This window comes from Pelobates fuscus, chromosome 5 (genome assembly GCF_036172605.1).
Source record: "Pelobates fuscus isolate aPelFus1 chromosome 5, aPelFus1.pri, whole genome shotgun sequence".
Lineage (NCBI taxonomy): Eukaryota > Metazoa > Chordata > Amphibia > Anura > Pelobatidae > Pelobates > Pelobates fuscus.
The window spans coordinates 18,266,267-18,286,521 of NC_086321.1; the positions used below are offsets into that span (position 1 = coordinate 18,266,267).

General features: G+C 42.6%; 1 protein-coding gene across 1 annotated transcript in view; it reads left to right on the plus strand.

Moving 5' to 3' along the window:
- Positions 1 to 20,255, plus strand: part of EPB41L4A (erythrocyte membrane protein band 4.1 like 4A) — a 203,143-nt gene that overhangs the window by 178,663 nt on the left and 4,225 nt on the right. The window contains exon 19 of the mRNA XM_063453630.1: positions 15,152 to 15,199. Within this exon, the coding sequence (XP_063309700.1) occupies positions 15,152 to 15,199 (48 nt within the window). The remainder of the gene's footprint in view (positions 1 to 15,151; positions 15,200 to 20,255) is intronic.

The following is a 20,255-nucleotide window of genomic DNA, read 5'->3' on the forward strand; positions in this document are numbered from 1 at the left end:
ATATCATAGGACAGCACTGAGTGATACACACTGTATATCATAGGACAGCACTAAGCGATACACACTGTATATCATAGGACAGCACTGAGCGATACACACTGTATATCATAGGACAGCACTGAGCGATACACACTGTATATCATAGGACAGCACTGAGTGATACACACTGTATATCATAGGACAGCACTGAGCGATACACACTGTATATCATAGGACAGCACTGAGCGATACACACTGTATATCATAGGACAGCACTGAGTGACTCACACTGTATATCATAGGACAGCACTGAGTGATACACACTGTATATCATAGGACAGCACTGAGTGACTCACACTGTATATCATAGGACAGCACTGAGTGACTCACACTGTATATCATAGGACAGCACTGAGTGATACACGCTGTATATCATAGGACAGCACTGAGTGATACACACTGTATATCATAGGAGAGCACTGAGTGATACACACTGTATATCATAGGACCGCACTGAGCGATACACACTGTATATCATAGGAGAGCACTGAGTGATACACACTGTATATCATAGGACAGCACTGAGTGATACACACTGTATATCATAGGACAGCACTGAGTGACACACACTGTATATCATAGGACAGCACTGAGTGATACACACTGTATATCATAGGACAGCACTGAGTGATACACACTGTATATCATAGGACAGCACTGAGTGATACACACTGTATGTCATAGGACAGCACTCAGTGATACACACTGTATATCATAGGACAGCACTGAGTGATACACACTGTATACCATAGGACAGCACTGAGCGATACACACGGTATATCATAGGACAGCACTGAGCGATACACACAGTATATCATAGGACAGCACTGAGCGATACACACTGTATATCATAGGACAGCACTGAGTGATACACACTGTATATCATAGGACAGCACTGAGTGATACACACTGTATATCATAGGATAGCACTGAGTGACACACACTGTATATCATAGGACAGCACTGAGTGATACACACTGTATATCATAGGACAGCACTCAGTGATACACACTGTATATCATAGGACAGCACTGAGTGATACACGCTGTATATCATAGGACAGCACTGAGTGATACACGCTGTATATCATAGGACAGCACTAGGTGACTCACACTGTATACCATAGGACAGCACTGAGCGATACACACTGTATATCATAGGACAGCACTGAGCGATACACACTGTATATCATAGGACAGCACTGAGCGATACACACTGTATATCATAGGACAGCACTGAGCGATACACACTGTATATCATAGGACAGCACTGAGTGACTCACACTGTATATCATAGGACAGCACTGAGTGACTCACACTGTATATCATAGGACAGCACTGAGCGATACACGCTGTATATCATAGGGCAGCACTGAGCAATACACGCTGTATATCATAGGACAGCACTGAGTGATACACACTGTATATCATAGGAGAGCACTGAGTGATACACACTGTATATCATAGGAGAGCACTGAGTGATACACACTGTATATCATAGGACAGCACTGAGTGACTCACACTGTATATCATAGGACAGCACTGAGTGATACACACTGTATATCATAGGACAGCACTGAGTGACACACACTGTATATCATAGGACAGCACTGAGTGATACATACTGTATATCATAGGACAGCACTGAGTGATACATACTGTATATCATAGGACAGCACTGAGCGATACACACTGTATATCATAGGACAGCACTGAGTGACTCACACTGTATATCATAGGACAGCACTGAGTGACTCACACTGTATATCATAGGACAGCACTGAGTGATATACACTGTATATCATAGGGCAGCACTGAGTGACACACTGTATATCATAGGACAGCACTGAGTGATACACACTGTATATCATAGGACAGCACTGAGTGACACACACTGTATATCATAGGACAGCACTGAGTGACACACACTGTATATCATAGGACAGCACTGAGTGACACACTGTATATCATAGGACAGCACTGAGAGATACACACTGTATATCATAGGACAGCACTGAGAGACACACACTGTATATCATAGGACAGCACTGAGCGATACACACTGTATATCATAGGACAGCACTGAGCGATACACACTGTATATCATAGGACAGCACTGAGCGACACACACTGTATATCATAGGACAGCACTGAGTGACTCACACTGTATATCATAGGACAGCACTGAGTGACTCACACTGTATATCATAGGACAGCACTGAGCGATACACGCTGTATATCATAGGGCAGCACTGAGCGATACACGCTGTATATCATAGGAGAGCACTGAGTGATACACACTGTATATCATAGGAGAGCACTGAGTGATACACACTGTATATCATAGGAGAGCACTGAGTGATACACACTGTATATCATAGGACAGCACTGAGTGACTCACACTGTATATCATAGGACAGCACTGAGTGATACACACTGTATATCATAGGACAGCACTGAGTGACACACACTGTATATCATAGGACAGCACTGAGTGATACACACTGTATATCATAGGACAGCACTGAGTGACTCACACTGTATATCATAGGACAGCACTGAGTGATACACACTGTATATCATAGGACAGCACTGAGTGACACACACTGTATATCATAGGACAGCACTGAGTGATACATACTGTATATCATAGGACAGCACTGAGTGATACATACTGTATATCATAGGACAGCACTGAGCGATACACACTGTATATCATAGGACAGCACTGAGTGACTCACACTGTATATCATAGGACAGCACTGAGTGACTCACACTGTATATCATAGGACAGCACTGAGTGATATACACTGTATATCATAGGGCAGCACTGAGTGACACACTGTATATCATAGGACAGCACTGAGTGATACACACTGTATATCATAGGACAGCACTGAGTGACACACACTGTATATCATAGGACAGCACTGAGTGACACACACTGTATATCATAGGACAGCACTGAGTGACACACTGTATATCATAGGACAGCACTGAGAGATACACACTGTATATCATAGGACAGCACTGAGAGACACACACTGTATATCATAGGACAGCACTGAGCGATACACACTGTATATCATAGGACAGCACTGAGCGATACACACTGTATATCATAGGACAGCACTGAGCGACACACACTGTATATCATAGGACAGCACTGAGTGACTCACACTGTATATCATAGGACAGCACTGAGTGACTCACACTGTATATCATAGGACAGCACTGAGCGATACACGCTGTATATCATAGGGCAGCACTGAGCGATACACGCTGTATATCATAGGAGAGCACTGAGTGATACACACTGTATATCATAGGAGAGCACTGAGTGATACACACTGTATATCATAGGAGAGCACTGAGTGATACACACTGTATATCATAGGACAGCACTGAGTGACTCACACTGTATATCATAGGACAGCACTGAGTGATACACACTGTATATCATAGGACAGCACTGAGTGACACACACTGTATATCATAGGACAGCACTGAGTGATACATACTGTATATCATAGGACAGCACTGAGTGATACATACTGTATATCATAGGACAGCACTGAGCGATACACACTGTATATCATAGGACAGCACTGAGTGACTCACACTGTATATCATAGGACAGCACTGAGTGACTCACACTGTATATCATAGGACAGCACTGAGTGATATACACTGTATATCATAGGGCAGCACTGAGTGACACACTGTATATCATAGGACAGCACTGAGTGATACACACTGTATATCATAGGACAGCACTGAGTGACACACACTGTATATCATAGGACAGCACTGAGTGACACACACTGTATATCATAGGACAGCACTGAGTGACACACTGTATATCATAGGACAGCACTGAGAGATACACACTGTATATCATAGGACAGCACTGAGAGACACACACTGTATATCATAGGACAGCACTGAGAGACACACACTGTATATCATAGGACAGCACTGAGTGACACACTGTATATCATAGGACAGCACTGAGTGACACACTGTATATCATAGGACAGCACTGAGTGACACACTGTATATCATAGGACAGCACTGAGTGACACACTGTATATCATAGGACAGCACTGAGTGATACACACTGTATATCATAGGACAGCACTGAGTGATACACACTGTATATCATAGGACAGCACTGGGTGATACACACTGTATATCATAGGACAGCACTGAGTGATACACACTGTATATCATAGGATAGCACTGAGTGATACACACTGTATATCATAGGACAGCACTCAGTGATACACACTGTATATCATAGGACAGCACTGAGTGATACACACTGTATATCATAGGACAGCACTGAGTGATACACACTGTATACCATAGGACAGCACTGAGCGATACACACGGTATATCATAGGACAGCACTGAGCGATACACACAGTATATCATAGGACAGCACTGAGTGACTCACACTGTATATCATAGGACAGCACTGAGTGATACACACTATATCATAGGACAGCACTGAGTGACACACTGTATATCATAGGACAGCACTGAGTGATACACACTGTATATCATAGGACAGCACTGAGTGACACACACTGTATATCATAGGACAGCACTGAGCGATACACACTGTATATCATAGGACAGCACTGAGCGATACACACTGTATATCATAGGATAGCACTGAGTGACTCACACTGTATATCATAGGACAGCACTGAGTGATACACACTGTGTAACGGATCACCTGGCACCCCGACTGGGTACCTCCGTTAATTGATGCTCCTTGCGCTTCCTGAGGACTCCAAGCACTCTGGCAGACACCATAATCACCGAATCCGAGAAACCTTTAAATTCTCCCAAGCGTATGAATGCTGTAGACCATTGAATAGGAACCATACGAATAGGCTTGTACTCCTAGCAGTCAACTGGAACAGCATACATTAAATCCTTCCCCCAATAATGAGACGACACATCACTTTGAGGGTAAAACAGGAACTCTGGACTGGCTCATCCAGCCTGGCTTTTATTTCCAACTCACACATACAGGCCACACCCAGGGGGAGGCATAAAAGAACCAATGACATAGATGTTACCTCCCACACATCCCCTCCCCTTAGTGTGACACATAATCCCATTATGCATACAGTGTAAAATATACTTTTACACAACTTTCATAACTTTAAAACCATACATCACATTCACATAAAAATACATATCCACAATCAATCCATTCAGGGGAACAACATATTAAAAAATGGCATGAATCCGACCAGGGGTTCAAAAGTTACTAAAAGTATCTTTTGTTCCTTTCTGGCTGGCAGAAAAACATCCCCACAATGCACCCTGGTTTCCTCCCTTCTGCCCTGGAGTTAATTGGAGAAGTAATCCAATTACCCAGGACTAAAGGCAGACTCCATTAACCACATGGTTGCAAAACAACATAAAACACTTTAAAATACATAAAGTCACATTTACACATAACACACAGACATTTCACCTATCCCCAGATAGCTGGGATCTGCACGCACAAAACTACCGAATAGCGCGCAGATCCTACTCACACAGTACAATTGCCATGGAGCTAAAGTCTTTCCCATAGTCTTTCATTATATGAATAGGCTCCATGGTATGGCTATCTAGGGTATCACATTCCCATAAAGTCTGGTCCATAGTCCAAAGGCAAGAGGCGGGCAATCAGCCCCCTCCAAGGACATGTGGCGAGGTCGGTTTCGCCACACACTGTATATCATAGGACAGCACTGAGTGATACACTGTATATCATAGGACAGCACTGAGTGACACACACTGTATATCATAGGGCAGCACTGAGTGATACACACTGTATATCATAGGACAGCACTGAGTGATACACGCTGTATATCATAGGACAGCACTGAGTGATACACGCTGTATATCATAGGACAGCACTGAGTGATACACGCTGTATATCATAGGACAGCACTGAGTGATACACACTGTATATCATAGGACAGCACTGAGTGATACACACTGTATATCATAGGATAGCACTGAGTGATGCACACTGTATATCATAGGACAGCACTGAGAGATACACACTGTATATCATAGGACAGCACTGAGAGACACACACTGTATATCATAGGACAGCACTGAGAGACACACACTGTATATCATAGGACAGCACTGAGTGACACACTGTATATCATAGGACAGCACTGAGTGACACACTGTATATCATAGGACAGCACTGAGTGACACACTGTATATCATAGGACAGCACTGAGTGACACACTGTATATCATAGGACAGCACTGAGTGACACACTGTATATCATAGGACAGCACTGAGTGATACACACTGTATATCATAGGACAGCACTGAGTGACACACACTGTATATCATAGGACAGCACTGAGTGATACACTGTATATCATAGGACAGCACTGAGTGACACACACTGTATATCATAGGGCAGCACTGAGTGATACACACTGTATATCATAGGACAGCACTGAGTGATACACGCTGTATATCATAGGACAGCACTGAGTGATACACGCTGTATATCATAGGACAGCACTGAGTGATACACGCTGTATATCATAGGACAGCACTGAGTGATACACACTGTATATCATAGGACAGCACTGAGTGATACACACTGTATATCATAGGATAGCACTGAGTGATGCACACTGTATATCATAGGACCGCACTGAGTGACACACACTGTATATCATAGGACAGCACTGAGTGATACACACTGTATATCATAGGACCGCACTGAGTGATACACACTGTATATCATAGGACAGCACTGATTGATACACACTGTATATCATAGGACAGCACTGAGTGATACACACTGTATATCATAGGACCGCACTGAGTGACACACACTGTATATCATAGGACAGCACTGAGTGATACACACTGTATATCATAGGACAGCACTGGGTGATACACACTGTATATCATAGGACAACACTGAGTGACACACACTGTATATCATAGGACAGCACTGAATGATACACGCTGTATATCATAGGACAGCACTGAGTGATACACACTGTATATCATAGGATAGCACTGAGTGATACACACTGTATATCATAGGACAGCACTGAGTGATACACACTGTATATCATAGGACAGCACTGGGTGATACACACTGTATATCATAGGACCGCACTGAGTGATACACACTGTATATCATAGGACAGCACTGAGTGACACACACTGTATATCATAGGATAGCACTGAGTGATACACACTGTATATCATAGGACAGCACTCAGTGATACACACTGTATATCATAGGACAGCACTGAGTGATACACACTGTATATCATAGGACAGCACTGAGTGATACACACTGTATACCATAGGACAGCACTGAGCGATACACACGGTATATCATAGGACAGCACTGAGCGATACACACAGTATATCATAGGACAGCACTGAGCGATACACACTGTATATCATAGGACAGCACTGAGTGACTCACACTGTATATCATAGGACAGCACTGAGTGATACACACTATATCATAGGACAGCACTGAGTGACACACTGTATATCATAGGACAGCACTGAGTGATACACACTGTATATCATAGGACAGCACTGAGTGACACACACTGTATATCATAGGACAGCACTGAGTGATACACACTGTATATCATAGGACAGCACTGAGTGATACACACTGTATATCATAGGACAGCACTGAGTGACTCACACTGTATATCATAGGACAGCACTGAGTGATACACACTGTATATCATAGGACAGCACTGAGTGATACACACTGTATATCATAGGATAGCACTGAGTGACACACACTGTATATCATAGGACAGCACTGAGTGATACACACTGTATATCATAGGACAGCACTCAGTGATACACACTGTATATCATAGGACAGCACTGAGTGATACACGCTGTATATCATAGGACAGCACTGAGTGATACACACTGTATACCATAGGACAGCACTGAGCGATACACACTGTATATCATAGGACAGCACTGAGCGATACACACTGTATATCATAGGACAGCACTGAGCGATACACACTGTATATCATAGGACAGCACTGAGTGATACACACTGTGTAACGGATCACCTGGCACCCCGACTGGGTACCTCCGTTAATTGATGCTCCTAGCGCTTTCTGAGGACTCCAAGCACTCTGGCAGACACCATAATCACCGAATCCGAGAAACCTTTAAATTCTCCCAAGCGTATGAATGCTGTAGACCATTGAATAGGAACCATACGAATAGGCTTGTACTCCTAGCAGTCAACTGGAACAGCATACATTAAATCCTTCCCCCAATAATGAGACGACACATCACTTTGAGGGTAAAACAGGAACTCTGGACTGGCTCATCCAGCCTGGCTTTTATTTCCAACTCACACATACAGGCCACACCCAGGGGGAGGCATAAAAGAACCAATGACATAGATGTTACCTCCCACACATCCCCTCCCCTTAGTGTGACACATAATCCCATTATGCATACAGTGTAAAATATACTTTTACACAACTTTCATAACTTTAAAACCATACATCACATTCACATAAAAATACATATCCACAATCAATCCATTCAGGGGAACAACATATTAAAAAATGGCATGAATCCGACCAGGGGTTCAAAAGTTACTAAAAGTATCTGTTGTTCCTTTCTGGCTGGCAGAAAAACATCCCCACAATGCACCCTGGTTTCCTCCCTTCTGCCCTGGAGTTAATTGGAGAAGTAATCCAATTACCCAGGACTAAAGGCAGACTCCATTAACCACATGGTTGCAAAACAACATAAAACACTTTAAAATACATAAAGTCACATTTACACATAACACACAGACATTTCACCTATCCCCAGATAGCTGGGATCTGCACGCACAAAACTACCGAATAGCGCGCAGATCCTACTCACACAGTACAATTGCCATGGAGCTAAAGTCTTTCCCATAGTCTTTCATTATATGAATAGGCTCCATGGTATGGCTATCTAGGGTATCACATTCCCATAAAGTCTGGTCCATAGTCCAAAGGCAAGAGGCGGGCAATCAGCCCCCTCCAAGGACATGTGGCGAGGTCGGTTTCGCCACACACTGTATATCATAGGACAGCACTGAGTGACACACTGTATATCATAGGACAGCACTGAGTGATACACACTGTATATCATAGGACAGCACTGAGTGACACACACTGTATATCATAGGACAGCACTGAGTGATACACACTGTATATCATAGGACAGCACTGAGCGATACACACTGTATATCATAGGACAGCACTGAGTGACTCACACTGTATATCATAGGACAGCACTGAGTGATACACACTGTATATCATAGGACAGCACTGAGTGACACACACTGTATATCATAGGACAGCACTGAGTGACACACTGTATATCATAGGACAGCACTGAGAGATACACACTGTATATCATAGGACAGCACTGAGAGACACACACTGTATATCATAGGACAGCACTGAGAGACACACACTTTATATCATAGGACAGCACTGAGTGACACACTGTATATCATAGGACAGCACTGAGTGACACACTGTATATCATAGGACAGCACTGAGTGACACACTGTATATCATAGGACAGCACTGAGTGACACACTGTATATCATAGGACAGCACTGAGTGATACACACTGTATATCATAGGACAGCACTGAGTGACACACACTGTATATCATAGGACAGCACTGAGTGACACACACTGTATATCATAGGGCAGCACTGAGTGATACACTCTGTATATCATAGGACAGCACTGAGTGATACACGCTGTATATCATAGGACAGCACTGAGTGATACATGCTGTATATCATAGGACAGCACTGAGTGATACACACTGTATATCATAGGACAGCACTGAGTGATACACACTGTATATCATAGAATAGCACTGAGTGATACACACTGTATATCATAGGACCGCACTGAGTGATACACACTGTATATCATAGGATAGCACTGAGTGATACACACTGTATATCATAGGACCGCACTGAGTGACACACACTGTATATCATAGGACAGCACTGAGTGATACACACTGTATATCATAGGACAGCACTGATTGATACACACTGTATATCATAGGACAGCACTGAGTGATACACACTGTATATCATAGGACCGCACTGAGTGATACACACTGTATATCATAGGACAGCACTGAGTGATACACACTGTATATCATAGGACAGCACTAAGTGATACACTGTATATCATAGGACAGCACTGAGTGATATACACTGTATATCATAGGACAGCACTGAGTGATATACACTGTATATCATAGGAGAGCACTGAGTGATACACACTGTATATCATAGGATAGCACTGAGTGATACACACTGTATATCATAGGACAGCACTGAGTGATACACACTGTATATCATAGGATAGCACTGAGTGATACACACTGTATATCATCGGACAGCACTGAGTGATACACACTGTATATCATAGGACAGCACTGAGTGATACACACTGTATATCATAGGATAGCACTGAGTGATACACACTGTATATCATAGGACCGCACTGAGTGACACACACTGTATATCATAGGACAGCACTGAGTGATACACACTGTATATCATAGGACAGCACTGGGTGATACACACTGTATATCATAGGACAACACTGAGTGACACACACTGTATATCATCGGACAGCACTGAATGATACACGCTGTATATCATAGGACAGCACTGAGTGATACACACTGTATATCATAGGATAGCACTGAGTGATACACACTGTATATCATAGGATAGCACTGAGTGATACACACTGTATATCATAGGATAGCACTGAGTGATACACACTGTATATCATAGGATAGCACTGAGTGATACACACTGTATATCAAAGGATAGCACTGAGTGATACACGCTGTATATCATAGGACAGCACTGAGTGATACACACTGTATATCATAGGATAGCACTGAGTGATACACACTGTATATCATAGGACAGCACTGAGTGATACACACTGTATATCATAGGACAGCACTGGGTGATACACACTGTATATCGTGGGACAGCACTGAGTGATACACACTGGATATCATAGGACAGCACTAAGTGATACACTGTATATCATAGGACAGCACTGAGTGATATACACTGTATATCATAGGACAGCACTGAGTGATATACACTGTATATCATAGGACAGCACTGAGTGATACACACTGTATATCATAGGAGAGCACTGAGTGATACACACTGTATATCATAGGATAGCACTGAGTGATACACACTGTATATCATAGGACAGCACTGAGTGATACACACTGTATATCATAGGATAGCACTGAGTGATACACACTGTATATCATCGGACAGCACTGAGTGATACACACTGTATATCATAGGACAGCACTGAGTGATACACACTGTATATCATAGGATAGCACTGAGTGATACACACTGTATATCATAGGACCGCACTGAGTGACACACACTGTATATCATAGGACAGCACTGAGTGATACACACTGTATATCATAGGACAGCACTGGGTGATACACACTGTATATCATAGGACAACACTGAGTGACACACACTGTATATCATCGGACAGCACTGAATGATACACGCTGTATATCATAGGACAGCACTGAGTGATACACACTGTATATCATAGGATAGCACTGAGTGATACACACTGTATATCATAGGATAGCACTGAGTGATACACACTGTATATCATAGGATAGCACTGAGTGATACACACTGTATATCAAAGGATAGCACTGAGTGATACACGCTGTATATCATAGGACAGCACTGAGTGATACACACTGTATATCATAGGATAGCACTGAGTGATACACACTGTATATCATAGGACAGCACTGAGTGATACACACTGTATATCATAGGACAGCACTGGGTGATACACACTGTATATCATAGGACCGCACTGAGTGATACACACTGTATATCATAGGACAGCACTGAATGATACACACTGTATATCATAGGACAGCACTGAATGATACACACTGTATATCATAGGATAGCACTGAGTGATACACACTGTATATCATAGGACAGCACTGGGTGATACACACTGTATATCATAGGACAGCACTGAATGATACACGCTGTATATCATAGGACAGCACTGAGTGACACACTGTATATCATAGGACAGCACTGAGTGATACACACTGTATATCATAGGACAGCACGGAGTGATACACGCTGTATATCATAGGATAGCACTGAGTGATACACACTGTATATCATAGGACAGCACTGAGTGATACACGCTGTATATCATAGGATAGCACTGAGTGATACACACTGTATATCATAGGACAGCACTGAGTGATACACACTGTATATCATAGGACAGCACTGAGTGATACACACTGTATATTAGAAGACAGCACTGAGTGATACACACTGTATATCATAGGACAGCACTGCGCGATACACACTGTATATCATAGGACAGCACTGAGTGATACACACTGTATATCATGGGACAGCACTGAGTGATACACGCTGTATATCATAGGACCGCACTGAGCGATACACACTGTATATCATAGGACAGCACTGAGTGATACACACTGTATATCATGGGACAGCACTGAGTGATACACACTGTATATCATAGGACAGCACTGAGTGATACACACTGTATATCATAGGACAGTACTGAGTGATACACGCTGTATATCATAGGATAGCACTGAGTGACTCACACTGTATATCATAGGACAGCACTGAGTGATACACACTGTATATCATAGGACAGCACTGAGTGACTCACACTGTATATCATAGGACAGCACTGAGTGACTCACACTGTATATCATAGGACAGCACTGAGTGATACACGCTGTATATCATAGGGCAGCACTGAGTGATACACACTGTATATCATAGGACAGCACTGAGTGATACACACTGTATATCATAGGACAGCACTGAGTGATACACGCTGTATATCATAGGATAGCACTGAGTGATACACACTGTATATCATAGGACAGCACTGAGTGATACACGCTGTATATCATAGGATAGCACTGAGTGATACACACTGTATATCATAGGACAGCACTGAGTGATACACACTGTATATCATAGGACAGCACTGAGTGATACACACTGTATATTAGAAGACAGCACTGAGTGATACACACTGTATATCATAGGACAGCACTGCGCGATACACACTGTATATCATAGGACAGCACTGAGTGATACACACTGTATATCATGGGACAGCACTGAGTGATACACGCTGTATATCATAGGACCGCACTGAGCGATACACACTGTATATCATAGGACAGCACTGAGTGATACACACTGTATATCATGGGACAGCACTGAGTGATACACACTGTATATCATAGGACAGCACTGAGTGATACACACTGTATATCATAGGACAGTACTGAGTGATACACGCTGTATATCATAGGATAGCACTGAGTGACTCACACTGTATATCATAGGACAGCACTGAGTGATACACACTGTATATCATAGGACAGCACTGAGTGACTCACACTGTATATCATAGGACAGCACTGAGTGACTCACACTGTATATCATAGGACAGCACTGAGTGATACACGCTGTATATCATAGGGCAGCACTGAGTGATACACGCTGAATATCATAGGACAGCACTGAGTGATGCACTGTATATCATAGGACAGCACTGAGTGATACACGCTGAATATCATAGGACAGCACTGAGTGATGCACTGTATATCATAGGACAGCACTGCGCGATACACACTGTATATCATGGGACAGCACTGAGTGATACACACTGTATATCATAGGACAGCACTGAGTGATACACACTGTATATCATAGGATAGCACTGAGTGATACACACTGTATATCATATGACAGCACTGAGTGATACACACTGTATATCATAGGACAGCACCGAGTGATACACACTGTATATCATAGGACAGTACTGAGTGATACACGCTGAATATCATAGGACAGCACTGAGTGATACACACTGTATATCATAGGATAGCACTGAGTGATACACACTGTATATCATAGGACAGCACTGCGCGATACACACTGTATATCATGGGACAGCACTGAGTGATACACGCTGTATATCATAGGACAGCACTGAGCGATACACACTGTATATCATAGGACAGCACTGAGTGATACACACTGTATATCATGGGACAGCACTGAGTGATACACACTGTATATCATAGGACAGTACTGAGTGATACACGCTGAATATCATAGGATAGCACTGAGTGATACACTGTATATCCTAGGACAGCACTGCGCGATACACACTGTATATCGTGGGACAGCACTGAGTGATACACGCTGGATATCATAGGACAGCACTGAGTGATACACACTGTATATCATAGGACAGCACTGAGTGATACACTGTATATCATAGGACAGCACTGAGTGATACACACTGTATATCATAGGACAGCACTGAGTGATACACGCTGTATATCATAGGACCGCACTGAGTGATACACGCTGTATATCATAGGACAGCACTGAGTGATACACGCTGTATATCATAGGACAGCACTGAGTGATACACACTGTATATCATAGGACAGCACTGAGTGATACACTGTATATTATAGGACAGCACTGAGTGATCACTGGGCAATTTCTGCGCAGTCTGGTAGAGGAACAAACGAGACAGGGAAAGTCTGTCATCATAGAGTTCTGGCTGCCCTGCAGTGTATAACTAATCAGCTTGTTTACTGAGGATATTTGGCCAAACACGGCATTGCTGAGGTTCGAGACTTTGCTCAGGATCTGAACTTGGTGAAACCATCTCCCTTGATGATATATAAATACTCTTTTAGTGTCCTTTGTATTGAGGTTGCCAGAAAGTTCCAACATATGTGTTGGTGTAGAATTGGATATGCAAGAAAATATTACTTTATAGAGCTGAGGACATTGAACCTAAAATGTCCATTCTTGTCTCAATCCACGTTTGGTTTTTTTTGCTCACATGTTATATTCGGATTTGATGAATTGAAAGTGAACATTGGCTTTTTATTTTCTTACGTGGCAGGAGGAGTCCCGATGTTCAAGCAAAGGAAGAATTGTGGAAGCACATTCAGTAAGTCTTGTTCCATTATTACAATATTTATATGTGCAGCTGATGAAGAAAAATAAGCCGCACAAAATGTGTTTAATATGAATTAAAAGGTCTTGGATGATAAGTGTCACAAGGTTGGCATGGAAGCACATTATCTTACTAACCTGGCAACAGAGAGTGGCAAGTACAACTTACATCAGCAGCCGTGGAACTACCGGGGTCTGCACGCTGATGGTGTCCATCAGGTGGCACTTTAGGCCACTTAGTGAGCATCAAGGGCCCAGTCTTGTGCTGCAGCCCTTTAACAGCACATCCAGTCCCCAGTATTATCAGCAGCCATTGCTGGTAGGAAGTGAGAGCAGGTCACCTCCTCCCAGCTGCAGACATGAAACCGCGTGGGAGAGAGAATCGAAGGCAGAGTCTGAAAGGCGAGATTGCGAACAGCAGAACCAGACTCTACTTTGCCACCACCTCAGCCAACAGAAGCCACCCCCTGCGCCCAACAGCTAACATTTGTTAATGCAGACCAGCATGTTTGTCTGTATGTGTGTAAGTGTTTCTATCTGTGTGTCTGTGTATCAGTGTGTGTGTGGCAGTGTATTTGTATAAGTGCATACATCTCAGCATTCAAATTCCAGTACTACACATAAATACACCCGTGCATTCAAATGTCACACTGCACAAAAATACACCACTGCATTCAAACATCAACATTACATACAAATACACCACTGCATTCAAACATCAACATTACATACAAATACACCACTGCACGTAAATATCAACACTACATAGAAACACATCTTAAGGGCTCAGCTTCAAAAACTGGACTTACCCTTAAGGACACAAGCCAGTTGTGCATTTTTTGCTGTTTGTGTTCAAATGCAATTTGCATCTCTCTCATTTATTGCACCAACACATATTATATACCGTTTTTTAGAGGGCAAAAGGGGCTTTAATTTGATTTCACATATAATGGGGAATAGGATTTTATTTTCCCACAGTTTTGGCAATAATAGCGTCTGCATAATATGTCCAAAAAGTAATTCAAAATAAATTCATTTATGTGTCTTGATTTATAGAGTACATCATATCTATAGGATTTCAGCTTATTTTGAAAGTCACAGGTCACAAAATACAAGGACTAAAATAAAAATTTTATGTGAAACAATTTTAGAAGTTGCTATGTTTGTCTTGTAGGTTTAGTAGCCATCACAGAAAACAAAATTGCCTCAGAAAAGTATATATTTATATAAAGTAGACATCACAGGCTATTTACCCAAGGTTAGTTTGACACTTTTTACGTAGCCATTGCATCGCCAATCTCTGCTAAATATTGGAGTAAAATATATACACATACAACTAGGTTTTTGTAATGTGTATTGCGTAAAGCTGGTGTGTGCTATTCCTGCACAGAATCCCATATTGTGTTCAGCTACATCTGCTGAGTACAACGATACCCCAATTGTATGCCTTTGGCAATATACTGTGAAGCTACAATGCCATGTAAGAGACAAGGCTATTTCAGTTTCTATAGGTAGAATTTTCATAGATGCATATGATGGGCCTATGTCTAATTGTGGGGTATTATAGCTGTTTGACTGTTCAAATAACCCCACAAAGGGCTTCCATTTGATAACGCAGACACTCCAGGGTATCTTATATGGCATATATTGTTCCTTAACTTGTCACCATTTTTTTTTTTACCAATTTATGTCAATGTTTGTGGTGAGGGGAAAACAAATGGCATTTTAACATACATGTTGCATTTTTGCAGAGTATTTCTTACACTTGATATGTACCACTGTCGTAAAATCCCCCAAATTATGCTCAGTTACATCTTCTGAGTAAAAAAATGCCCAATGTATGACCTATACACTATTTTGTGAAGTTACAGTGCTGTAAAAGAGACGTGACAAGTTCAGGTTTTTAAGTGAATTGTCATGGAGGGTTTTGATACGTCTGTGTGCCACTTTGGAGCACTTTAGCAGGCTACATATTCCAACTACACCAAAAAGGCATACATTTTCTTAAAGAAGACATCCCAGGGTATTTCAAAAGGCATATTTTGCGCCTTAGCGTGGGATAATTTTTCAGCTTGGTTTTACCAAGTGTAGTGGTAATAAGCTTTTTTTTCTGCCTTTTTGACACACAAAGTGAGCTTGCACAGTATATTTTGCGAACCTTATGTGTACTACAACTGTATAATACTTCATATGTTGTTCAGCTATGTCGTCTGAGTACAGCAATACCCCCGTATGTACCTTTGCCAGGTGTATGTGGATATTGAAGGGGCAGATTTGAGACACAGCCATTACATTATTATTTTTTTCAAATTTAGAATTTTTACGGTGTGTCCATGTCCCATTTTGGAGTATTTTAGCAGGCTATATATTCCAACTATCCCGTAAAGGCATCCCATTTGTTAAAGAAGAAATCCCAGGATATTTAAAAGGCATATTTTAAACCTTAGCGTGGGATATTTTTCCACTAGCTTGTACCAAGTGTAGTGGTGGTAAACATTTTTTCTGCCTTTTTGACACACAAAGTGAGTTTGCACAGTATATTTTGCAAATCTTATGTGTGCTACGGCTGTATAATACTTTATATGTTGCTCAGCTATGTGGTCTGAGTTCAGCAATACCCCCGTATGTACCTTTGCCAGGTATATGTGGATGTTGAAGGGCTTGTTTGAGACGCAGTCATTCAGTTTTTTTCTAACTTTGATGTTTTATGCTGTGTCCATGTTCCATTTTAGAGTAATTTAAGCTGGTTGGTTATTCAAACTTCTCCACAAATGCATACCATTTTTTAAAGAATACACCCGGGGGTATTTCAAAGGGCATGTTTTTTTTAAAAATTCTTTATTTTTGTGTGCTGCAAACAGAAGGTAAGTTTACTATATGCATCAGTGACCAATACAACAGATTTCAACAACGATTGAACAGAGCATGAGTCGTATCTTAGCACAATTTTTATACTTTTAACATGCATGAGATTCTAGGTGGTAGTGGTGTACAATATTGAGTTTGGTCACGTCAGTTGGTTTGTGGGTATCGTTACCTAGGTCATGGGGTGGTGGTAGAGGTGCGATCCAATGTGGGTACCAGTGTTCGATTAAGTGTGGGCGGTGTAGTACCTTTCGTGGATTTGTAAGGGTTATATGGGGATTGTGGTGTCAGTCGGTTAGACGTGGGAGTAGCTTGTCGGTAGACCCTTCCACTCAATAGAGGTGTAGTATTTTCGTGGTCTGTGGAGGCTACTCTTGAGGAGTAGTGACCCTGACCTAGGGGCTGTTGGGGGGCGGGGGGGGGAGAGTTGCGATCTGTGTCACTGTGCGCTTTCTTTTAACGCGTTAGTGTACCAGCGCCATCTCTAGCAAGCTCGTAGAGAGACATTTGAACCAGCTTGATAACTTGAGAATCATAAACAATTATGTAATTAAAGAAAAGAAAAAACGTGAAATAAGAAACGGGATGATTTTGTATAGCCTTTGAGCGAGTTGGGATAGGAGACTTCTCCTTACATACCCGTCAGGTGGCCTGTGTGTCCACTCTTCGTGTTCTCGGTATGAACGGCTCAATTGTCGCTGGATGCTAGGCAGGGGTGGCGTTCTGGTCAGTCATGGTCGGCAGCACCAGCTTTGTTAGTAGCGCAGGAGCTTCAGTTCCTGTGGTGATTTTATGCGTGTTCCCCTGATGAGTGACAAGCAGGGAGCATGGATTACCCCAATGGTAAGTGCGTAAGTGGCCGGTGAGGTCATTGAGTGTTTTCCTCCATTGAAGAGTGGCTTTAGTTAAGTCCTGGTAAAAGTCAATTGAGACTCCTCGAAGTTGAGTGTGGTCTTGCCTTTAATCGCAGTCCTAATGTACCCCTTGTCTTGGGGTAGGATGCAGCGGACGATGACATCTCCAGCGAGGGGCGTGGTAGCTCTAGTTGGAGTGGGTAGTCGGTATATGCCAGCAAAGGTGAGCTTACTTGCTACTGCAGGGGGTAGTATTGATTGCATGAGTCATCTCACATAATGAGGCAGATCCTCTTTGGCAACAGAGGCAGGTATACCTCGGATCTTAATGTGGTTGCATCGGTTCTTATCCTCTTGTGCTGCCAGTTATATCGACAAGGTTTGGTGGTAATGCTGTAGTTGGAGGAAAGATTTCTTCAGCGAGGAGATTTCTCCCTGGATCACCTTCACTTCTCCTTCTGTGTTCACACTTTCTCTGTGATTTGTTGCATGCTTGTTTTAAGGGCAGGAAGGTCTGCAGCTAGGAGGCTTTGTATTTCCTGCAGCATGTTTTGCATGTGCTGCAGGTCCTGTTTGGTGGCAGGGTCTGTGGTTCCCTGTTGGGGCGTGTGTTTTGACTGTATGGCCCCCTGAGAGGTTTGCTCCAGAGGAATAGCCATGTGTGGGGAGTCTGGGCACTGCGCGGCCGCCATTTTGGTGGGTGTTTGCCTCTGGAACAGTGTGCCAATATCAGGCTGCGCTGTAACTGTACCTTGTTGGGATTTCTGGGATCTGCGCCCCATCCCTGAGGTTTTGTGATCGGAACCCTGCTTGGTCGTGTCTCCCGTGTCTTTCAGGCAGTTCCTGCCCAGCAGATAATTCCGGCCGTGGTAGTTTGATGTGAGGTAGGCCCGGGCTCTGCACTTTGGCTTAGCCTGCTTCGGGGTGTACATGAAGGGCATCTGGCGATTCAGGAGGGTCTCCCCCATTCAGATCTGGTGTCTGTGTTTCTGGATGGCTTCGATTTTGGGTGATTCAGCTTGTGCGTGTCGGAGCTGCCAGATATGGCGTCTGGTCTGTCATGCTGCCAGGCTCCGCCCCCTCAAAAGGCATGTTTTGAACCTTAGCGTGGGATAATTTTTTAACTAGTTTGTTCCAGGTGTAGTGGTAATGACCTTGTTTAATGTATTTTGTTTTACTTATTAAATTTTTTACTTTTTGAAACTTTCTTAAAACTTTTCTACACTTTTAAAATTTGTATAAACTTTTTTTTTACCATTAACCCTTAACTAGCAGTAAGCAGCACTTACAGTAAATTTCTCAATTCCCCATAACTCCCACTCACCCCAGCTA